This window comes from Leptonychotes weddellii, chromosome 6 (genome assembly GCF_054177405.1).
Source record: "Leptonychotes weddellii isolate Sample4059 chromosome 6, ASM5417740v2, whole genome shotgun sequence".
NCBI lineage: Eukaryota > Metazoa > Chordata > Mammalia > Carnivora > Phocidae > Leptonychotes > Leptonychotes weddellii.
This window is the reverse complement of record NC_138374.1, coordinates 8,694,938-8,713,135: the sequence shown is the minus strand read 5'-3', so window position 1 is coordinate 8,713,135 and position 18,198 is coordinate 8,694,938. Positions and strand designations below refer to the sequence as shown.

General features: G+C 42.0%; 2 protein-coding genes across 9 annotated transcripts in view; one reads left to right on the top strand and one right to left on the bottom strand.

Moving 5' to 3' along the window:
* Positions 1 to 558, bottom strand: part of ATE1 (arginyltransferase 1) — a 163,441-nt gene extending 162,883 nt beyond the window's left edge. Inside the window, exon 1 of one of the 3 annotated variants that reach the window (XM_081823377.1) lies at positions 334 to 558. In XM_081823377.1, the coding sequence (XP_081679503.1) occupies positions 334 to 418 (85 nt within the window). In that variant the 5' untranslated portion in view covers positions 419 to 558. The remainder of the gene's footprint in view (positions 1 to 333) is intronic. The other 2 variants (XM_006738835.3, XM_031034033.2) reach the window with 2 other exon arrangements.
* Positions 20 to 17,710, top strand: LOC115942821 (uncharacterized). 6 transcript variants are annotated; one of them, XM_081823385.1, is made up of 5 exons: positions 29 to 149; positions 1,105 to 1,232; positions 13,210 to 13,586; positions 14,909 to 14,984; positions 16,903 to 17,710. In XM_081823385.1, exons 3-5 carry the CDS (start codon positions 13,372 to 13,374, stop codon positions 17,695 to 17,697), a joined length of 1,086 nt encoding a protein of 361 aa, XP_081679511.1. In that variant the 5' UTR covers positions 29 to 149; positions 1,105 to 1,232; positions 13,210 to 13,371; the 3' UTR covers positions 17,698 to 17,710. The 6 variants fall into 6 exon arrangements, 2 of the variants coding, with proteins under 2 accessions (XP_081679511.1, XP_081679510.1); XM_081823384.1 differs by having other exon boundaries at positions 54 to 155; XR_014146158.1 differs by lacking the exon at positions 13,210 to 13,586 and having other exon boundaries at positions 24 to 149.
* The last annotated feature ends 488 nt before the right edge of the window (positions 17,711 to 18,198 follow it).

Here is an 18,198-nt window from a genome sequence, read left to right as displayed (position 1 = left end):
GGGAGTCCCCGAGGCGCGCGCGAAGCTGCTCGGGCGCCCGCAGGCCGGGTTCGCCAGGGGTCCCGCACGCTGACGCCGCCCGCGCCATCTTGACCGAGGGCAGCCTTCCGCTATTTCCGTTCCTTCTCTGACCAGGACGGCCATCTTCGGTGAGGGTGAGGAGGAGAGAGGAGCGTGAAGGGAAATAGTCTGGGGAGAAGCGTCTGGGAGAGGGGAGTGAGAGTTTGGGGACTCGGGCCTGTGAGCTCCCAGGCGAGGGGCTGGCGGCGCGGCGGGCGGTGCGGGGGTCGGACGTCAGGCGGCCGCGCCAGCCCCGTCTGTGGGGACACTCACCGCAGGACACCTTGCCCTCCTCGGAGTCGCAGTAGCCGCAGTGGTAGCCAGCCTTGAGCCCCTTGTATTCCACCACCGAGGCCATGGCTGCCTCCAGGGTCCGCCGGGGCCAACCACGCCTCTCGGCGCCCTGGGGCCAACCTTGGCGGAGCGCGGGGGCCCGCGGCGGGGAGGGGAGGAGGACGAAGCCTGGGGGGTGCGTCTCAGCGCCGCGCCCCGCGCCCCTGGCACCTCCTCAGGGTCTCGGTCTCTGCTGGTGCAGAGGCCTGCAAGAGAACTTAGCGAGGTGGTAGTCGTGCCCCCGGGCCCCGAGTTAGGGCCAGCCCTTGGCGTGGTTAGGGCCAGCCCTTTGCGTAATTCCTTGCCAAGCATTTCTACAACTGCTCATTGTCAGCGCCGTTTTACAGATGAGGAAACTGAGGCACGGAGGTTGTGACTCAGTCGTTTCCTGCAGGTTTCAGTATAAAAGTTACTATCTCGGGCCGTCCCTGACAGCCATCTGGGTAGCCAGCTCAGGTTTCTTCCAAACCAGCACGTCCGCTCTTCAATGTCATATGCAGCTGTTCTGTGAATGGCGGGCGTAGGTGACTTGAACACTTAATGTTTTTAAAGCAAACAACTTTCAGAGCCAGTAGCCGCCTTGTGCTATTATAAGCCTATTGCCACCACATCTTATAACTTTGAAAGAGAAGATGAAAATCTTGATTTTTAGTGTACAATTTTTTTAATGTTATTTTTAAAGTTGTTTTTTTTTTTTTTTTAACTGTACAGGCCAAACAAAAGATTTATGTAGTTGAATTCAGCCTATGGACTTCCAATTTGCAACCCCTATTTTAAAGAGGATTTTTTTAGGGAGTAACAGTCTGGAGCAAAGCATAAAAATGAGTACCGCCAACAAGGTAAAATTCCTTAATCTTTAGGTGCGTAGGTAATTTAAGATTGTCTTTATTTTTCCTTGTCAACAATAAAGCTGATTATCTTTTTGCAGTGTTTTAAAAAGTGAAATCATGAAACTTGGAGAAACAGGTAAACTTTGGAGGTCAGTTTTAACATTCTTGACCCCAAGGTCCACTATGTTGGATACATGCCTGCTTAAGTTGAAGAGGTGTCTTGGTAGCCCCGTGACCTGTTGTATTATGAAGCATCACTTGTGCCTCACACAATGGGAAAAGACCTAAGGGATAGCTATGTAGCATGTAGGAGGTTCTCAGGGCCCCTCTAGGTTTCTCCAGTGCCTCCTCAAACTTGAAGGTTCCTTGCTACATATCAGTACCCATTAAGACAGACTTCATTCATTTTGTCCATTATGGCAGATTTGAATATTCCTGGTCCTTTCCCAGAGGCTCTCATTTTGGAGGAAAGTAAAACCCTGTGGAATGAAACAAAGACAGCATATGCCATGCTCAGACGGAAAGGAGGAGGCCAGGAGGCTTTTTGCTTTTATTATAGTCCTGTACCGATTCACTTCTGTCCCTTTGTCCCAACCTTAGCCCAAGCCTTAGACCAACCTCTGCCAGGGAATGCCAACCTAGAGCTATTATGTCAATGTCCTAGGCATATGTATCCTTAGAGCAACTTCACAACATAGGAAATGAAGACCAGAGAGGCTAAATAACCTACACAAGATCACACAACTAGTAAGAGACATAAGAGAGTATGCGTGGAGGGCAGGGAGAGACCAAAGGTAGAGGCAGGTCACTCCAGGTTGGTAGGTGGCAGTTGTTTGTTTTTAAGATTTATTTATTTTACAGACAGAGAAAGAGTGTGAGCATACATGCGAGAGGGGTAGGGGTAGAGGGAGAGAATATCCAAGCAGATTCCCACTGAGCGTGGAGCGTGACGTGGGGCTCCATTTCACAAGCCATAAAATCAGGACCTGAGCTGAAACCAAGAGTCCGATGCTTAACCTACTGAGCCACCCAGGTGCCCCCATTAGTGGAAGTCTTAATAAGCAAAGGGAACTTACATATGAGGCTTGTCTTGGGCAGCAGCAAGATGAGTGGATCCCCACACAGCCATACTAGCCAAGGCTATTGAACACCTGAATCTTAAAAGTTTGTATAGAGGGGCTCCTGGGTGGCTCAGTTGGTTGAGTGTCTGCTTTCAGCTCGGGTCATGATCCCAGGGTCCTGGGATCAAGCCCTGCATCGGGCTCCCTGCTCAGCGGGGAGCTTGCTTCTCCCTCTCCTTCCCGCTCCTGCTCTCTCTCTCTCGCTGTCTCTGTCTCTCTCTCTCAAATAAATAAAATCTTAAAAAAAAAAAAAAGTTTGTATAGAGAGAGGCCTTAACTGGGTCCAGTCAAGTGTACTGTGCAGGTGTTCTCACCATCACATCATTATCTCAAGGCAATATCCTTGCAGCAACCTCTGGGAGTACAAGAGGCAAGTGGGACCCACATTGCAAGGACAGGGGAGGAGGCGAGGAGCCTCTGATCACCTGGGTCCAGCTCATGGGTCAACTGGTGGTCTCACATCTTTTCAATGACCTTCCACAACAGAGGGAGAAAGGTGATAAAAATAAAATTGTGGGAAAGAGATCAACAGAGACTACAGGGCAGTGGTTCCTAGATGTCTTTATTTTGCTGAAATTTAGAGAGAATAAGTTTTCATCTTCCAGGCCTAAATGAGAAAAATAAAGCAGAGCTTCAGTTTCCCCCTTTTTGTGGACAGACATGGGAAGAGGACATTATTAGAATGTTCTTTTATTCATGAAATTGCCAGCAATAGATAGTTGTCTTTACTTTTAATTTTCTTACTTAATGAAATGAAATGCTGGCAACACTAGCATGTGTGGGCCCATTAACATTTCTTATAGTACTGAGTGTGATATCAAGTCTGCAAAGCTGAGTGAAACTCAGTACAAGGCCCTGATGATGTGAAGGAATCTGCATGGGATAGGCCCAATTCATGTCCCTTAAAGGGAATGATGTGAAACACATTTCATTTTTTCTTCTGAAAAAAGTGTTTGAGTTGGGGCCTAAGTTAAGTCAGGAAAAAAAAGAGTAAAATACAGATAACCTGAGGCAGAGAAGAGGGGCATTCTAGGAAGGAGGTGCGGCATGAGCAGAGAGACAGGGAGTTGGATAGGACCACGAGGGGTCTCAGGTGCTGGTGATGGTGGAATCCTAGAAGATGCTTTCTTTGTGGGCCATTCACTGCCAAGAGGCCTCAGATTTGACTTTTCCCTCCCAACATGTAGATATGTGCTCTCCAAATTGGTAGTGTAAAAATTAATAAGAGAAACCTCATTTAGAATGAAAGTGAGAGAGCTCTCATGCCCTTATCATTAATTGCAGACCCAAAGTAAGAAACATCTTGCAGGGTGGATACTATTTTACTACCCAGCAGGAGGAAGAAAGTTCTTTCTCTTGCCCTGGCAACAACCCAGCCAATGAAAAGCCACTCTACTTCAAAACTCCAAAGGACTTTTTGTTTACTACCACCTTCCTAAATTCCTCCTTTCCTCTATAAAATGGGGTTCCTCTCCTTTGTTTTCTGGACTAGCCTGTGGTTTTGCTGTGGCTTGCTTATCCCAGATTGCAGTTCTCTGCTATCCTCAAATAAACCCATTTTTGCTAGGAAAATAACTGACAGTTTTATTTTTAAGTTTAACAGTAGCTACTAGCCATTCATGGCTATTGAGTACCTAAAATATGCCTAGTGAAGCAGGGGAACTGAGCTTTTTATTTTAATTTATTTAAATTTATTTGAATTTTTCAATTATAGTGGTGTAAAACATGAGGCAGGATAAATGCCAAAAATGTAAGCATAATCATATTCAAAATGTATAAAATCAAAGACAAGCAAATCTCTTGAAAAAGCCAGGGGAAAGAAAACCCTTACTAATAGAGGGGCAAGAATAAGAATTACATGGGACTTTTCTTTGGAAAGCATGCAAGCAAGAAGAGAGGGAAGTGAAATATTTAAAGTGTTGGGAAAAAAAAAAAAAAACCAACCTACAATTCTGTATCCAGCGAAATTATCCTGCAAAAGTGAAAGAGAAGTATAGCCATACCTCAGAGATATTGGGGTTCAGTAGCAGACCACTGCAGTAAAGCAAATATTGTGATAAAGCAAATCAAATGGATTTTTTTGGTTTCCCAGTGCACATAAAAGTAAATGTGCGATGGCATTATGTCTTAAAAAAAGTGCATACTTTAATTTAAAATGCTTTATTACTAAAAAATGCTAACCACCATCTGAACTCTCAGCCAGTCATCATCACTGATCGCAGATCACCGTAACAAATATAATAACAAATTTAAAACACCAGAAGAATTACCAAAATGTGACACAGAGACATGAAGTGAGCAAATACTGTTGGAAAAATATTGCCAGTAAACTTGCTCAATGCACGGTTGCCACAAACCTTCAATTTAAAAATACACAGTATCTGCAAAGTGCAGTAAGGTGAAGCTCAATAAAACAAGGTGTTCCTATAAAGACTTTCTCAGACAAACAAAACTGGAGGGAATTTGTCACCAGTAAACCTAATTTGCAAGAAATGTTAAAGAAATTCTTCAGAAAGAAGGAAAATGATATAGGTCAGAAACTAATTTACATAAAGAAAGGAAAAGCATTATTAGAGAAGGAACAAACGGAGATAAAATCAAATTTTTCATTTTTAAAAATTTAATTGCTCTAACAGATAACAGAGGGTCAAAATAGTAATAGCAACTTGCATATAGTAATTTTATGTTTATGGGTAAGTGAATAACAGCAGTGTAATAATGGATGGGAGGGAGGAACTGGGAATACTCTTTTAAGGTACTTGCACTGCCTATGAAGTGACGTAATGTTATTTGAAAGAGAACTTGGATTAGTTGTGAATGTATAGTGTAAACTCAAGGACAACCATTTAGAAAAGAAAAAAAAAATTGCTCTGCTTAGGAGAAAAAAGAATTATGAAATGCACAGTTAAAACCAGAAAAAGAGTGGAAGACAAAAAAAAAAAACAAGAAAAGAAAGAACAAGAGCAATGACTAGAAAACAATAACAAATAAGGTAGATATTAATCCAGTTACATCAATAATCATTTTAAATGTCAATGGTTTAAATATACCAATTAAAAAACAGACTGTCAGACTGGATAAAAAAAAATAAGACCCAACTATTTGTTATCTACCAAAAACAAAATCCACTTTAAACATAAAAACAAAGATAGATTAAAAGTAAAAGGATGAAGAAAGATAGACTGCTGTTAACACTAGTCAAACAAAAGCTGGAGTAACTATATTAAATTCAAAGTAAATTTCAGGGCAAGGAAAGTTAGGGATAAAGAGGGACATTACATGATGGTAAGTGGTCAGTTCTCCAAGAAAACAATTTTTAATGTATATGCACCTAGTTACAGAGTGGCAAAATATGTGAGGTGAAAACTGAGACTTGCAAGGAGAAATAGATGAATCCACTATGATATTTAGAGACTTCTGTACCCGTATATCGGTAACTGACAGATCCAACAGGCAGAAAATTTGATTGAACTCAACACCACCATCAATCAACTGGATCTAACTGACATCTATAGAATCCTTAATCCAGTAGCAACAGAATACACACTCTTCTCAAGCTCACATGGAACATTTACCAAAATAGACCACCTTCTGTGCCATAAAAAAACAAGTTTAAAAGAAGAGAAACCATACAAATTATGCTTTCAGATCACAATGGAATTAAACTAGATATCAACAACAGAAAGGTAGTTGGAGAATTCCAAAATATTCAGAGATTAAATAACACACTTCTAAACAACGCTTGGATCAAAGAAGTTCAGAAATATTTTGAACTAAATGGAAATACAATTGACCTTGAACAATGCTGGGGTTAGGGGTGCCAGCACCCCCACACACAGTCAAAAATCCACATATAAATCTTGACTCCCCCAAAACAACTACTAATACCCTACTGTTGACCGGAAGCCTTACCAATAACGTAGTCTTAATACATATTTTGGTGTTATATGTATTATATACTGTATTCTTACAGTCATCTAGAGAAAGATGTTATTAAGAAAGTTACAAGGAAAAGAAAATACATTTACAGTACGTATTTCTCAAAATCCACAAATAAGTGGACCTCTGCATAAGTGTTGTTCAAGGGTCAACTGTACAACTTACTCACTTTGTGAGATGTGGCAAAAGCAGTGCTTAGAGGGTATTTATAGCATTGAATACGTATATTAGAAAAAAGATCTTAATAATCTAAGCTTCTACCTCAGGAAACTAGAAAAAGAAGAGCAAACTAAATCCAAAATAAGCAGAAAAACAACAAAAAATTAAAGTAAAAATAAATGAAACTGAATACGAGAAATCAATTCTTTGAAAAGATCAGTAAGATTGATAAACCTCCAGTGAGGCAAATTAAAACAAAATGAGAAGACAAATTGCCGCTATTAGAAATGAAAGAAGGATCATCATTACTGATCCCATGGACATTAAAAGTATAACAGGAATATTATGAGCAACTCTATGTCCACACATATGATAACCTACAGGAAATGGATTAATTCTTTGAAAGATACAATCTACCAAAACTCACACAAGAAGAAAAACATAACCTGATTAGGCCTATATCTAAAGAAATGGAATTAATAATGAATAACCTTTGAAAACAGAAAGCTCTGGGGCCAGATGGGTTCATTGATGAATTCTACCAAACATTTAAGGAAGAAATTATACCATCTCTCTGTAGTCTCTTCCAGGAAATAGAAGCAAAGGGAATTTTCTAAGCCATTCTATGAGGCCAGCATTACCTAATATCAAAACCAAAGACATTACAAGAAGACTACAGGCCAGTATCTCTAATGAACATAGATGTGAAAATCCTCAAAAAAAAAAATTTTGTAAATGCAACTCAACTATATATAAAAAGAATTACATACTATTATACCTTTCAAAACAATGTAATCCATGTCATCAATGTGCTAAAGAAGAAAAGTCATATCAGTAGATGCAGAAAAGGTGTTTGGCAAAGTCCAATACTTATTCATGATAAAAGCTCTCAGCAAACTAGGAATAAAGAGGAACTTCCTCGATTTGATTTGATAAAGAACATCTGCAAAAAGACCTACAACTAGTTTCTCATACTTAATGGTGAGAAACTAGTTGCTTTCTCAATTAGATCATGAACAAGGCAAGGATGGCCCCTCTCACCACAGCTACTCAACATCATGATGGAAGTCCCAGCTAATGCAATAAACAAGAAAAGGAATAAAAGGCTTATAGTTTAGGAAGAAAGGAATAAAACTGTTTTTGTCCACAGATGACATGATTGGCCAAATGGAAAATTCCAAATAACAACAATAAAAATCTGGAACTAATAACCAATTATAACAAAGTTGCAGGATACAAAGTTAATATAACAAGAAGCAGTCTCTTTCCTATATATCAGAAATGAACCATTGGAATTTGAAATTAAAAACACAATACCAGGGGTGCCTGGGTGATTCAGTCAGTTAAGCAGCTGCCTTCGGCTCAGGTCATGATCCCAGGGTGCTGGGATCGAGCCCCACGTTGGGCTCCTTGCTCTGCCAGGAGCCTCCTTCTCCCCTGCCTGCCATTCCCTCTGCTTGTGCTTGCTCTCTGTCTCTCTCTCTCTAGCTCTCTCTGTGTCAAATAAATAAAATCTTAAAAAAAAAAATTATAAAAAAATAAACACAACACAATACCATTTACATTATCACCAGAAAAAAAAAAAGAAATACTTAGGTATAAATCTAACAAAATATGTATAAGATCTATAAAAGGAAAACTACAGACCTCAGATGGAACAAATCAAAGAAGATGTAAATATGTGAAGAGATGATCCGTGTTCATTGACAGGAATATGAATACTGTTAAGATATCATTTCTTCCCAACTTGCTCTTTAGATTCAATGTAATCCCAATAAAAGTCTCAGCAGTTATTTTGTGCATATCGACCAACGGACTCCAAAATTCATATGAAGAGGCAAAAGACTCAGAACAACCAAAACAATGTTAGAGGAGAAAACAAAATCAGAGGACTGACTCTACCAGACTTTAAGATTTATTATAAAGCTACAGTAATTAAAACCGTGTGGTATTGGTTAAAGAACAAATAGATCAATAGAACAGGATAGAAAGCCCAGAAACAGACCCACACAAATACAGTTAACTGATCTTTGACAAAGGAGCAAAGGCAATTCAATGAAGAAAGGATAGTCTTTTCAAAAATTGGTGCTGGAACTGGGCATCCACATGCAAAATAAATTTGTAAATTAATCTGGACACAGACCTCATACCTTTAATAAAAATTAACTCAAAAATGGATCATAAGCCTAAATGTAAAGCACAAAACTAAAACCCCTAGAAGACAACATAGGAGAAAATCTAGGTGACCTTGGTTTTAGTGATGACTTTTTAGACAGAACACACAAACATGGCCCATGAAAGAAAAAATTAAGTTGTACTTTATTAAAATTAAAAACTTCTGCTTGGCAAAAGACACTGCAAAAGAATGAAAAGACAAGCCATAGAATGGGACAAAATCTTAGTAAAACACATTTCTGCTAAAGGACTGGTATCTAAAACATAAAAAAAAATCTTAAAATTCTCAGCAAGAAAACAAACAACCCAATTAAAAATAGGCAAAAGATCTGAACAGATACCTACCAAAGATAAACAGATGGCAAATAAGCATATAATAAGATGTTCAGCATCATATGATATTAGCAAATTGCAAATTAAAATGATAACAAAATAGCATTCACACCTCCTGCAGTGGCTAAAATTCACAACACTGACAACACTAAATACTAGCAAGGACGTGGAGCAAAAGGAACTTTCATTCATTGCTGGTGGGGAGGCAAAATGTAGAGCTACTCTGGAAGATAGTTTGGCAGTTTCTTATAATACTAAATATACTATCATATGATCCATAATCCTTGGTATATAACCAAATAGTCGAAGGTTTATATCCACACAAAAACCTGCACACAAATGTTAATAGTAGCTTTATTCATAATTGCCAAAACTGGAAGCCAGCAAGATGTCCTTCAATAGGTGAATGGATAAACCAACAATGGAATATTGTTGAGCGATAAGAAGAAACGAGCTATGTATGAAGCCATGAAAAGACATGGAGGAATATTAAAAGCATATTACTTACTGAAACAAGCCAATCTGAAAAAGCCTTTTCAGCATGAAAAAGTCATACCTTATGATGCCAACTATATGACATTCTGGAAATGGCAAAACTATGAGACAGTAAAAAGATCAGTGGTTGCTGGGGTTTAGGATGCAGAGTGAGGGAGGGACAAATAGCTGGAACATTGGATTTTTAGGGCAGTGATACAATTCTGTATGATGCAGTAACGATGGACACCTGTCACTACACATTTGTTAAAACCCATGGAATGTACAAGACAGAGTAAAACTCAGTGTAAGCTACAGACTTTAGTTAATAATAATTCGGCAATATTGGTTTGTCAGTGATAACAAGTATACCATACTAATACAAGATATAAATAATGGGGGAACTTGGAGGGTGAGAGTACTTTTTAATCAATATTTCTGTAAACTATAGGCGCTCTTTAAAAATTAAATTTATTAATGAAAACAGAACAGCAGTATAAAAAATTTTAAGTTGATTGCAGGTTGAGATGATATTTTGGATATCATGGGTTAAAATACATCACTAAAATTAATCTCACCTGTTTCTGTTTACTTTTTTTAATGTAGCTCCTAGAAAACGTGAAATTACATCTGTGATTTACATTCTGTTTTCATTGAACAATGCTGGTCTAGAATCAGGTTCTCACAGCACCAGTGGACGAACCCAATTCTCTACCGGCCTCTGCTTCCAGGCTTTATGGTTTCAGGATCTTTTCTCTCCTGCCACTTCTTTTTAATAATTTTCCTATTTTTTTTATTAATTTTATTTTATAATGTTATGTTAGTCACCAGACATTACATCATTAGTTTTTAATGTAGTGATCCATGATTCATTGTTTGTGTATAACACCCAGTGCTCCATGCAGTACGTGCCCTCCTTAATACCCATGCCCGGGCTAACCCATCCCCCCACCCCCCTCTCCTCTAGAACCCTCAGTTTGTTTCTCAGAGTCCATAGTCTCTCATGGTTCGTCTCCCCCTCCGATTTCCCCTTAATAATTTTCCTATTAACAAAGTTCTCCGTTTGTTTGGGGAAGTCACCATAATTCCTCTACATCATATTCTGGTTCTGGTGTTGCTCCCCACATGTGGTACCCTGCCTGTTCAACTTCCTCTAGCAACCACTGACAAGTCACCTCTTGCTTCTTTGGTCTCAGGAGTGTCTCCCACATTTCTGCCACTCTACTCAGAATGTGCTCCCCAGCAGGTCCTCCATGTTCAGTCCCACCTCATACTGATGACTCCTGCCCTTTGTTTTCGGCCCATACTTACGTGTCCCTTTTGTATGGCTACATCATACACATGCACTTGTGTCTATTTCTTGCCTCCCCCATTGGGTTGTGAGTGCCACAAAGGTGAGGGCTGTTTCCACCCCTCCCATTTTCCAAGGTCAGGTGGATAGCATGTGGAAGATCACAAGCTTGGCTTTTAGACATCCATGTTCAATTTCAGTCTCCCCCTGGGCAACTGTGTGGCCTTGAACACATCACATAACTCTCTCAGCCACATTTCCTCCTAATTGGAAAATCGGCAGAAGAATAATAACATTACCGAATAGGGTAGTTGGAGTGTCAGTGTTTTATGTTTAGATACTATCAGAGGAACTTCTATTTTTTATTTAAGTCTGATTTCAAACTCCGGCAAAATGGGGTCAGCGGGCAGCATGCAGTTTCCAGTGCCAGCAGTTAGTCTGTGATGACACTCTGGTTTGTTTCAAGTTCCATGTCATGAGAAGTGGTTAACGATAATTTCAGCTCAGGAACCACTAACCTCTCCTTCGCCAGGGAGGATTTCTCATAACTACTCAAACACATTTCATGACTTTTGACAAAAGATTAAAATTTAGGTATATGATAAAATACTTGTTAGCAAAGAGTTCTTTTTATGTTTCTCATAGAAAGACACAGCTCAGGCCACCTTTTGTTTATGTTAGGGCGAAGTCTAGTCTTGCTGATAGGTGCTTCAACCTGATTTGCTGTTAAAAACATTTATCTCCCTGGCTTATAGTCTTCATCCCTTGTTTCTCTTATCAGGAAAAAGAAACAATTCAAAGCATAATACTTAAATAAAAAGTACTTTTAGGTCCACGTGATTGTCTTTTTTGTTTTATTTTAATTAAGCTGATTTCTTACGTAAAAAGAGGCTCTTATTAGTAATTGCATATTTTTCTTTATCAAAAAGGAGGCTAGGTGTGCCTGGGTGGCTCAGTTGGTTAAGCATCTGCCTGACTCTTGATTTTGACTCAGGTCATGATCTCAGGGTCCTGAGATTGAGCCCTGTACTGGGCTCCATGCTGGGTATAGACAGCCTGCTTAAGTTTCTCTATCTCCCTCTCCCTCTGCACCCCCACCCCCCACCACTCCTGCTCACTCTCTCTCTCTCTAAAAAAAAAAACTATATTCAGTTTTCAGGAGGGTAAATAAGATACTACCTTTTAACACTTTATTTTTTTTTAAGATTTTATTTATTTATTTGAGAGAGACAGAGCACAAGCAGGGGGGACAGCAGAAGGAGAGGGAGAAGCAGGCTTCACACTGAGCAGGGAGCCCAGTGCAGGGCTTGATCACAGGACCCCAGGATCATGACCTGAGCTGAAGGCAGACACTTAACCAACTGAGCCACCCAGGCGCCCCTTCCTTTTAGCACTTTGCACAGTGCCTGGCTCAGAGTCAATGAATACTAGGAACTTGGGGTAGTATGATACTGTCACATCACAGGCATATACAAATTTTGGCTGAACAGCACGTGAGTTTGATATCTGAGTGACATGACATTTTATCAGTGTTAAAATGGTATCTTGTGAATATTAAAATGTAGGTTGTAATGTAATTCAAGGTTTTGGTACAAAAATCAACAGAAATCACTGTCATGACTTGCTGTTTGAAATTCTTTGATTTTTGATAAAATACCCATATTTACTTTCATAACTGTTTCATTTCTTTTCTGAATGAGTTCAGGGCTGTGGTGTCAAGCACATCTCTGCATACAGCATATTTGGGGAGGGACAGATTTTATTCTTAATAAGTAAGAAGCCAGGTTGTAATCAATCATATTTTCTCCTTTCACATTTTAAGAAGTAGAGACATTTCAAGGAGAAACAATGAGGACTTTATTTGGACATTTGCAGCTTAACTATATGGTGACAAGTGTCTTGAATATGCAGAATCATTTTATTAATTTGTATTTTGACATTGGTGTATTGTCTGCTTGTCCCTAAGTAATGACCAGGTATGAACATAATTAAATATGTGGCTAAAAGTAGATTAAAGAGAAGTAGAGCTCAAAAGCTCCGTAGCAGCAGCAACGTTTAGCTGAGTGACACACCAGCTGAGGGATGGTGAGACCACGTGACCGGGCCACCCACACACCTGTCTGCCCTCTGCCAGCTACTGGGACTGTGCATGCAGGATCCCTCCCCCCTCCCACCCCCGCCAGCTCTCCATAGGTTACATTTCTATGGAAGATACATAATATATATCCCCACCCCCCAAAAAGCCCAACCAAACAAAAATGACAAAGATGTTCCCATTACCTTGGAAGATGCTTTCTCCAGCTACACCGAGAAGAGCTGTCCTATCTGTGAAACACAGCCCCTTGCACTTTCTGTCCGCGGTCAATCAGCCCAGCTCACACTAGATGCATTCCCTGCCAGCCAGACGATGTCTTCACCTACCACCTCACAGTAGTCTCAATCTAGGATGGTGATGACACATACAAAAGCTTGTGACTGCCTCTGGTTGCCCTAGAAATCAACCCAAGGCATCCTGAAGGATCAACAGTGGAGAGCGGGAAGTCTGAGAGGGCCGGGAAGGTGCTGGCTGAACAGTACCTTGCAGAACAGAGAATGAGGGACTGGAGCCCAGCCCTGGGAAAGCAGACGCTGTGAGGAAGAGGGCGAAGAAGCAAGCATGTTGTTCGCAAAGCTGGCAATGGATAGGACACTGGCAGAAAAAAACCACACGGAAGATGCGCAGCACAAGGCTACTCGCGGGGTGGCCACTGGCGCCGGGCGGGGAGGGTGCGGGGGGAGCCCAGGGAAGGACCGAATGGCAGCGCGGACCCCACCCTCACGCCGTCCCCCGGTGACAGACTCAGAATGGTTGGATCTGAGTGCGGAAGAACAGTAGGTATTATTTCCTTCCATTTTGAGTTAAAGGCAGGAGAATGTTCGATTATCTGGGAACGAGTGTAGCACAGGAACGAAAATGTGCTCTGAGTCGCGCAGGCGCACATCCTGCCTCTGAAACTGAGGGGTCACGGAACCTCTCTGGCCTCAAGTGTCTTTGCAGTGAGGCCTGATGGGTGCCTCCCTCGCGGGCTGTGTGGGAGACGAAGTAAAAGGACCCACTTAAGGCCCCCGCACATCACCCAGTATATAGTAAGCTCAGTAAATGCTGTTATGGAGATAATATAAGAACCTCAAAGAAAAAACATGAAAGCGGAAGCAGGAGTCTGTTTAAGAAATTAGCTTTACTTACACGGTAACTATAGTTTTGTTTTTTTATCTGTCTATATTATAAAATCCTCTTTTGCTGCAAAGAGAAATCAGAGAGGGGAGCCTGGGTGGTTCAGTCGGTAAAGCATCTGCCTTGGGCTCAGGTCATGATCTCAGGGTCCTGGGATCGAGCCGCGCGTCGGGCTCCTTGCTCAGCAGGGAGTCTGCTTCTCCCTCTGCCCCTCACCCTGCTCTCGTGCTCTCTCTCACTCTCAAATAAATAAAATCTTAATGAAAAAGAGAGAAGTCAGAGAAACAATATTTACAACCCAGGTTGCTAAACAGAATCTATTTGCTAACTAAGCAGGTTAAGAAATAGAGTTCTCCAGGATACCTAAATGTGACTGCAAATTTCTCGGCTATATTTTCCTGCATTAAATTAAAAAACAAAACAAAACAAATTTTCTTGCCATCAAATTGTTTTATTGGCTATCTAAAATATAAACATTTGACAAGAATCATGAAACGTTACAGTTAGCTGTTGTTGGAAATTAATGATAGCTTATAAATTATACTATTTATAATTTTATGCATAACTGAACTTAAAAGGGACTGACTAGCTTTGAGAACTTATTTTCTTATCCAAGGCAAGGTTCTTTGTTCTACGAACAATTATACAAACCATGGTTTGTGGAATTTGAAATAGCAACTCAGCCTCCCCTCTCCAGTGTTAAAATAAAGGTATTTCTGTTAGCCACAACCTCAAACTCAATATGGCTCTTTATTCATATTTTTATCAGAGAGCATTCCTTCCTTGCTTCAAGGAAAGCTACAAGTTAGCAAAAGTCCTGCCTATTGGCACAGAGAAATGCCTCTTGCTATCGAAAAGTGTGTGACAAACATGTGAAAAGCAAGTCCCAAATCAACACCCTACCTCAATTCACACCAGGGCCAGGTTTCCTGAAACCTTTCTCCAAATCCTAGTGCAATTTCTCTTTTTAATCTTCCAGATTGGCCTGGGCCAGAAACACTCAGGACCCTCGGATTGCAGTGGGTTCCCAGTCCCCAATAGAAAAGAAGATTAAGGTGAGGAAATATGTTTGCCATGAACTCTGGAGTCAGTAATACCATCATAAAAAGTTTCTCCCCAAGACAGAAAGGGCCTGAGTGTGTCAAGCCAAAGTGCTTCGTCTGTTGGGCTTGGTTCCGGCTAAACAGCACTGAACAAAGCAAACATCGCTTGTGCCCCCACAGGGCCAGGGCAAGTGAAGGACGTGGACATTGAATAGTTACTACAAATTGTGATAAGGGTCATGAAAGATGGGATTTTATTTGAACAAATACGTGGAAGGTCTGAGGAAGTAACATTTAAGCTAAAACCTAAAGATTACGTACATAATACTGTAGTCAGAGTTGCTGTATTGTGTGTTTGGGAGTCTATGAAGGCGGAACATGTGAAAATACTCAGATGGCAAAGAGAATATGGTTTTTGAGGAACAGAAAAGTCAGTGTGGCTGCAGCAGAGTGGACAAGCAGGTGAGCTGAGAGGTAGTCAGGAGCCAAATTATGAAAGCCATAACTGGGATTTGGGATTTTCTCCTCAAAGCAACAGGACACTCTCCTAGGTTTCAGTGCAGGGAAGGGACATGCTCAGATTTGTGTGATACAGAGATCCCCCCTGGTTGCTGTGTGCGCGGTCTGGTGGGGCTGGGGGCAGAGAGAAGCACGGATTCAGGGAAGCTAGTGAGGCTGCTACCTTAGGGGGCATTTGAAGTTAGTAGGGACAGCCTGAGAAGGGGGAAAGAGAAGGAAGCACGTTGGAAGAAGAGCCAAGTGGAGATGTTAAGTAGATCATATCTAGGGGTGAAGTTGAGAGGTGAGTACAGGTCAGTCTCGTGTGCCTCGATGGTCTTGCTCATCCCTTACTGCCCCCTCTCGAGCAGTCTGAGACACATGGTAGGTCACCTTGTTGAGTGACTGAGAGTGTCCATGCCCAAGAGAGTCTATGCTCTGAGACGAGAATATGCTCATCTTAAGTGACAATTTCTGTTGTATTTTCTTGCATTACATTTAAAAGACAGAACCAGCAAAGTAGGTGGAAGGGTGTGGCCATGAGGTAGGAAGAGAATGAAGGGCTATTCAGTCACCTGGGGATATTTGGCTAATGGCTGGAACAGTCTCGGTGCGGGGGGTGGGGGCAGGATCGCCTTGGTCACATGCCCTTGGCCATAGCCTGGAAGCCAGAGGAAAGTAAAGTACTCAACTCTAAAATGCTGCTGAGGTCAAGTATGACAGGGACAGAGACAGGACCACTGAATTTGTTGCTGTGGAGATCCTTCACGACCTAGACGAGAGCAGTCTGGGGGCAGTGAGGGCCTGGAAACCCACCTGAGGAGGACCGAGGGGAAACTGGGCAGTGGGGAAGTGGAGAGGGGTTCTAGGTGTCTGCTTCATGGCACACGGTGAAAGGGAGCCAAGATGGGATGTGCGGCAAAGGAAACGTTTTCCTTTTCTGCTTAAAGATGATATATATACTGGAACATATTTTTATGCTGACGGGAGTGATCCGGTACAGGGGAAATTTTGATGAAGCAGGAAAGAGAACTTGGTAAAAATTTGCAAATTAAGTTCCTGAAGCTTCACAAGGACAGATGGGAGAACTGGCTTTTGATAGACAAAGGGGCAATGTTTCCATTCTAAGGGCAGGGCCCAGGATCCATGCATGGCGGTGGTTCTGGCAATGGGAAGAGGAGGGCGTTCCTGACTGAGTGCTTCTGTTTTCTCAAGGAAGTCTAAGGCGAACTCTTCAACCGGAGGGGGACTCTGGGGGAGGGGAGTGTGGGAGGTTTGAAGAGAAAGCCAGGGAACACGGCTAAGAGATCCCCCCACCAGGGACATGGTGTCAGAGTGCCAGGAAGAGCTACCAGCCACTTGTGATCTGTATCATGGCCTGCAACAAAAGGACAGCCAACTTAAAAACCTTTTAACACTTCCCTCTGACAAGAGTTTAGGTGGTGTCCATTCTTCAAAAGTGAGGAAATTCTTGCTCCAGAAGTCTCAGCAAGAGAATGAAACACTTCATCAGCTCCAAGCCGTGTCTTTTGACTTCCGGTTTGCCGAAGCAGAGGCATACTACTGTCGGCGGCATCAAGAGATGATGCTGGGGGACGCGTGGAGATACCTGATGGTTCCAAGGCGGGAAATTAAAAGAGAGAGAGAGAGACCCCAACGTGAAAAAACAGGAGACGCTGAAAGATGGGACTACTTAGTGCCTGAGAGGGAGCTGGGCCACATAGAGAAGCACATACACCGAGCGGAACGAGCCAGAGGCCTCAGAGACCCCAAGTATCGGCTCCTCCCTCAAAAGATTCCAAGTGAAACAGTCTTCCCCAACATATTAACCCTAGGGAAGGAGGAAAAGACTGAAACTATCCAGAAAACCCACAAAACTAAGACCAAAAAGCACAGGGCGGCCTGGGCAAAGGAACAGATCAAGGGGCATCAGGATCGAATGATTCGGGGGAGAGAGCTCACGGAGCAGAGAAGTGAGAGACTGCGTGCTTGGAAGATCTCTGCCCCCACTCCTCTCCACAGGCCTGCAACACACCAGGAGGAAGAGAAAGAATTCAAACGGATCACAGCCTACCCGATTGCCCAGCCTTATCAGGAAGCACTCATTGAAGTGACCATCCTCATGGAAAAGTCCAGAAAAGAGGATAACGTAAAAAAGCCACTCCGACGAGAGCTCTTGAGTATGCCACCATTTTTGAGAAGTCAACTAGAGAAAAATAAACTTTAAGTTATTTTCTGGATTACTGTATTTCTTTTTTAGGCTGGCATACTTTGACAACTGTCAGGGCAGTAAAATCCCACCACACCCCGCATTGTGTTTCTAAGTTTGTTTGCATCAAACTTGGGGGGAAAAAAGTTAAACCGAGTGTTTATTTCAACTATCTGCATAACTATCCCAAAACTTAGTGACTTAAATCCATCACTGTTTTATTATATCTCACAATTCCATATTAGGAATTCAGGCAGAACTTGGCTGGGTGATTTTTCTCCCCCATCCCGCACCGCCAGAGCTGCTTGGGGATATTCAGGTGACAGCTGGACTAGAGGGTACAGACCACATGCCCTTGGGGTTGACTAGAAGGCTGGGCTTAGCTGGTCCCAGCCCCCGTCTCCTCTCTCCATGTGGTTTCTGGCCTTATTACACGGTAATTCCGGCTCTGGTGACCTGTCAGACTCCACAAAAGTTCTTTTGACCTAGCCTCCGCAGTCCTAGACCATCACTTCTGCC